Consider the following 3,686-nt stretch of genomic DNA (forward strand, 5'->3'; position numbering starts at 1 on the left):
AGAGCAGTCCTAGGCCTACCTCAACCACTGTATCGCGTAAGACCCTCTATCACTGTACTTTTCCAGGCCCGATGGTGTCCTTCCAAGGAGCTGCTGGCATGGAACTCTGGGAAAATCCCATCACATTCTTGCTGGAAAACCCCACATCGAAAAAGACACCTGAGAACGTAGGGTAGACCTGAAGCTCCAGCGGATGACGCAGGGCCGTGCCCTACTGGCTACTTCATTTTCCCATCGTCCAGTGGCGAATCCCACCAAGACATTCTCTCCGCTGTAGAAAACGCTCAGAGGAAGCGCACTTGAAGTTTTCTTTTCCCCTCAGACCTTCGGGGAACCTTCACCAACTAGGTTTTGTTTTTTTTTTTTTTAAACAACCTTAAACATTGGTTGCTTCTCTCTGAATGCCTTTGTGGTTTCTTTCCGTTGTCTGAACAGAAATGAGTTGTTATGTACAACAGGAATATGTTAGTGTCTCCCTGTAATTTTACACACACACACACACTCTCTCTCTCTCTTACTCCCTTCTGTTTATAATTCCCCATTCCACCTCTTAGTCCTAAACGTTATAATAAGCTCATTCATTCGTAATTCTACTTGCTTGCATGATGTTTTTCAAGTAAGCTAGTTAATGCAGCTGCCTTCCTGGGAGTGGGGGAGGGTAGAGGGGGGAGAGGTTGTTTAGAAAGGGCCCTGTGAGGAAGCTGGTGGCTGAGCTGAAATGCTCCAGGTCTTGATGCCTTTAGCCCCTCACCGGCTGGGCTATCTCAAGTCTTCAGTGTCCAGCTTAGGGTGAAACAGGCGCTTGCTAAGAAAAAAAGAAAACCAGCCTGGGAATAATTTTTCAGGCGCGGTGATTGCACAAACAACGCCTCTTCAATTTTCTTCCCAATCCGACAGAGGAAGTGGCATCTGTGGTGGTCATGGCGTGAATAGGAATGTGTGTTTGGAGCCGCGGGGTGGGGCCGAAGGAAAGGGGAGGAGACAGTAACCAGCCATCCTCGGAGAGCCACAGCGAGAGGATCCCACAGCGCCGTCATTTCCCACGACCTTTACCCAGTGGGACAGAGCTGGTCCAGACTGAGGGGTTCAGTCGACAGATTACGTGTGCCCCAAGGTTGTTCCAGAAGCGCAGTTCGCGTCTGCAGGACAAGAGAGGAGGACGCCCGCGCAGAGTACCTACTGTCCCCTGCCACCCAGACGATCCACGCCAGTCTCCCCCCTGGACTACACAGCCCCTCTGTCCCCGGGCACAGATTCTCTACCTCAGACGACTTCCAAGCCGGGGGCGGTCTCTGGGGCTGGAGCACCGGGGTCCTTGGAGGCGTCTTTAAGGCTTTGGTCCCCGCCCTCATCTCCCGCCCTCTTCCCTCCTCCCTCCGCGAGGATCCAGAGGCTAGGCGCGCGGAGCAGGTGCGGGCCATCGTATGCGGCTGCCGGGGCCGCGGTGGTAGCGGCGCGGGGCGCTCGCCCGTCCCTTCTCCGGGCCCCTCTCAGGCTCCGGCGCGCGGGGACATGTCGGTGGTGACCGGCGGCGGTGAGGCGGCCGGCGGGGCCGGCGGCGGCGGCGCGCGCGTCTTCTTCCAGAGTCCCCGGGGTGGCACCGGCGGCAGCCCAGGATCCAGCAGCAGCGGCTCCGGCTCCTCAAGGGAGGACTCGGCGCCGGTGGCCGCGGTGGCCGCCGCCGGGCAAGTGCAACAGCAGCAGCGACGCCACCAGCAGGGAAAAGTGACCGTGAAATACGACCGTAAGGAGCTTCGGAAGCGGCTGGTGCTGGAAGAATGGATCGTGGAGCAGCTGGGTCAGCTGTACGGCTGTGAGGTACCTGGACACTGGCCGGGAGGGTCGGGACCTCTCCAGCTCCTCTGTGCCTACCTGGGAATTTTTTGTGGCTCTGGCTCCTGGAGCCCACTGCCCCAGCTCCTGAGGACTGAGCCCTGGGAGCGCGTCGCTGTGTGATCTCTCTCCCCGGGGTGCCCTCTGGCGCCAGGGCGCAGCATTTGGGACACCCGCTGCCTGGTGCCAGGGAGAGCTGTGGGCTCCCTTGATGGGAGGGTTGGGTCCCGAGAAGCTCCGTGCTTTCCTCCGTGTTCCCGGAGCGTGTCTGCGCAGCTCTAACTACACCCAGTGGAACTAGCCTTAGGTGACTTGCTTTGCCTGCGCCCTAGTAGAGACTGGGGAAAGGAGGGGGCGCCATAGTGAGTAACCACCCAGATTTCTGTGGCTAGGTCGATGAGGAAGGATGTTCCAGAAGTGGAGACTGGGGATCTCAGACTCCCTCCTAGCTCCTTAAACTGTACATCATAACTGTGAGACCGACACTCCCTCCTTTTCAGCCACCCACCCCCGAACCCTACTCCTCAAGATTCTTCCCCAAGAGGCTCACGTTAGGCTTTGTCGCAGCTTCCTTTCCTTCCCAAGCTCTGTTATTCTCACCTACAGGCGCCTAGGTTCCCTACAGTTCAGGGACTGAAGTTACGCACGGGTCTCGAACACGTACGTTTAATGGAGGGAGAAAAATGATTTCCCGAGAGTCTTTAGAAACAGGGGGGACTCAATGAAGTGCTCTATTTTGGTTAGTGGAGACTAGTTTGGGAAGATGTAAGCGTGGAGGAGATTAATAATTAAGAATGTGGCTTCCAAGTTAAAGCTAGATTTGTGTTCTTGCAACTACTGGGCTTTTGGGGGGGAGGGAAGGATAAAGACAGATGAACTCGCTGGCTTTAGCAGTCCACGTAGGCTCTCCTATGGTGTTTTATGGCCTGTTGTGAATATATATTTTCTTTAGCGTTCAGATCACACAAAGCAACAGTATTCTCCATGCTGACTATAGATGAGTGATTGTGATATAATGAAGCTTGATTGTATAAGCAATAAGCTTGTAAAAATAATATTATCTTTTCTGGTCTAGCTCTCACAAAAAGCCTAGCTGCATAAATAAAAATTGGCAAAATTAAACATAGTCATGGGTTTTTTTGGTTTTGTTTTTTTTTTTTTTTTTTTTAATTAGGAAGATGTTGAAACTCTTTAGAGAAACAGCGTGTTTGATTTACATGGAATTCCTGTTGGATGGGTGGATGTGTTCAGTCATGCCTCTATAGAATATAATTAATTTTCTTTTATTTCCTGTTGGCTTTAGTAGTACATTTTGGGTTTGAGAAGGTTTGAGTTACTATTGCTGACATTAACAATGCTTCATAAGAGACGCGGGGGAAACCAGCAAGAGCTCACCTGCTTAGCCTGGTAACTTATGTATTTCACATAATCTGTAGAGTAATTGGTTGTGGGGGTTGGGAGTGGAACTTTCAATGTTCGCTGCATTGAACATGTAGTTTAGACCCACATTTCAATGGGTAAATATGACTTTCAGTCTTTTCCTTGTGCCCCTCCCCCCACCAGCCCCCTTGGACTTTTAGGCCTTTGGCCATAACAGACAACTAGAGCGTTTGAGCTGAGCTTTTGTGGTGAACTTACATAAGATGTTCTGCACACATCGCAGTGTGTCAATGTTCCCCTTTTATCTGTCAGTCAGAAGAGTGTTAGCAATGAACACGGTACCGATGGCACCTCTGCTAACTATTAAAGAGGCAGGTAGAGCCCTAGGCAGCCATGCATGGCCTCTTCCCATCCATTCCTCCACTGATGGGGCTCCAGTTTTAGTAGTAGCTTCTCTCTTCTGTACCTTTTCT

The 3,686-nt window shown here is 52.1% G+C and overlaps 1 protein-coding gene across 2 annotated transcripts in view; it reads left to right on the top strand.

Annotated features, from left to right (window-relative positions):
- The first annotated feature begins 1,068 nt into the window (after positions 1-1,068).
- Positions 1,069-3,686, top strand: part of PPP1R14C (protein phosphatase 1 regulatory inhibitor subunit 14C) — an 84,672-nt gene continuing 82,054 nt past the window's right edge. For both annotated transcript variants that reach the window (XM_080941766.1, XM_080941767.1), the window contains exon 1: positions 1,069-1,818. In XM_080941766.1, coding sequence (XP_080797892.1) covers positions 1,513-1,818 — 306 coding nt within the window. In that variant the 5' untranslated portion in view covers positions 1,069-1,512. The remainder of the gene's footprint in view (positions 1,819-3,686) is intronic.

The sequence above is a fragment of the Micromys minutus genome (assembly GCF_963924665.1).
Source record: "Micromys minutus genome assembly, chromosome: 30".
Taxonomy (NCBI): Eukaryota; Metazoa; Chordata; class Mammalia; order Rodentia; family Muridae; genus Micromys; species Micromys minutus.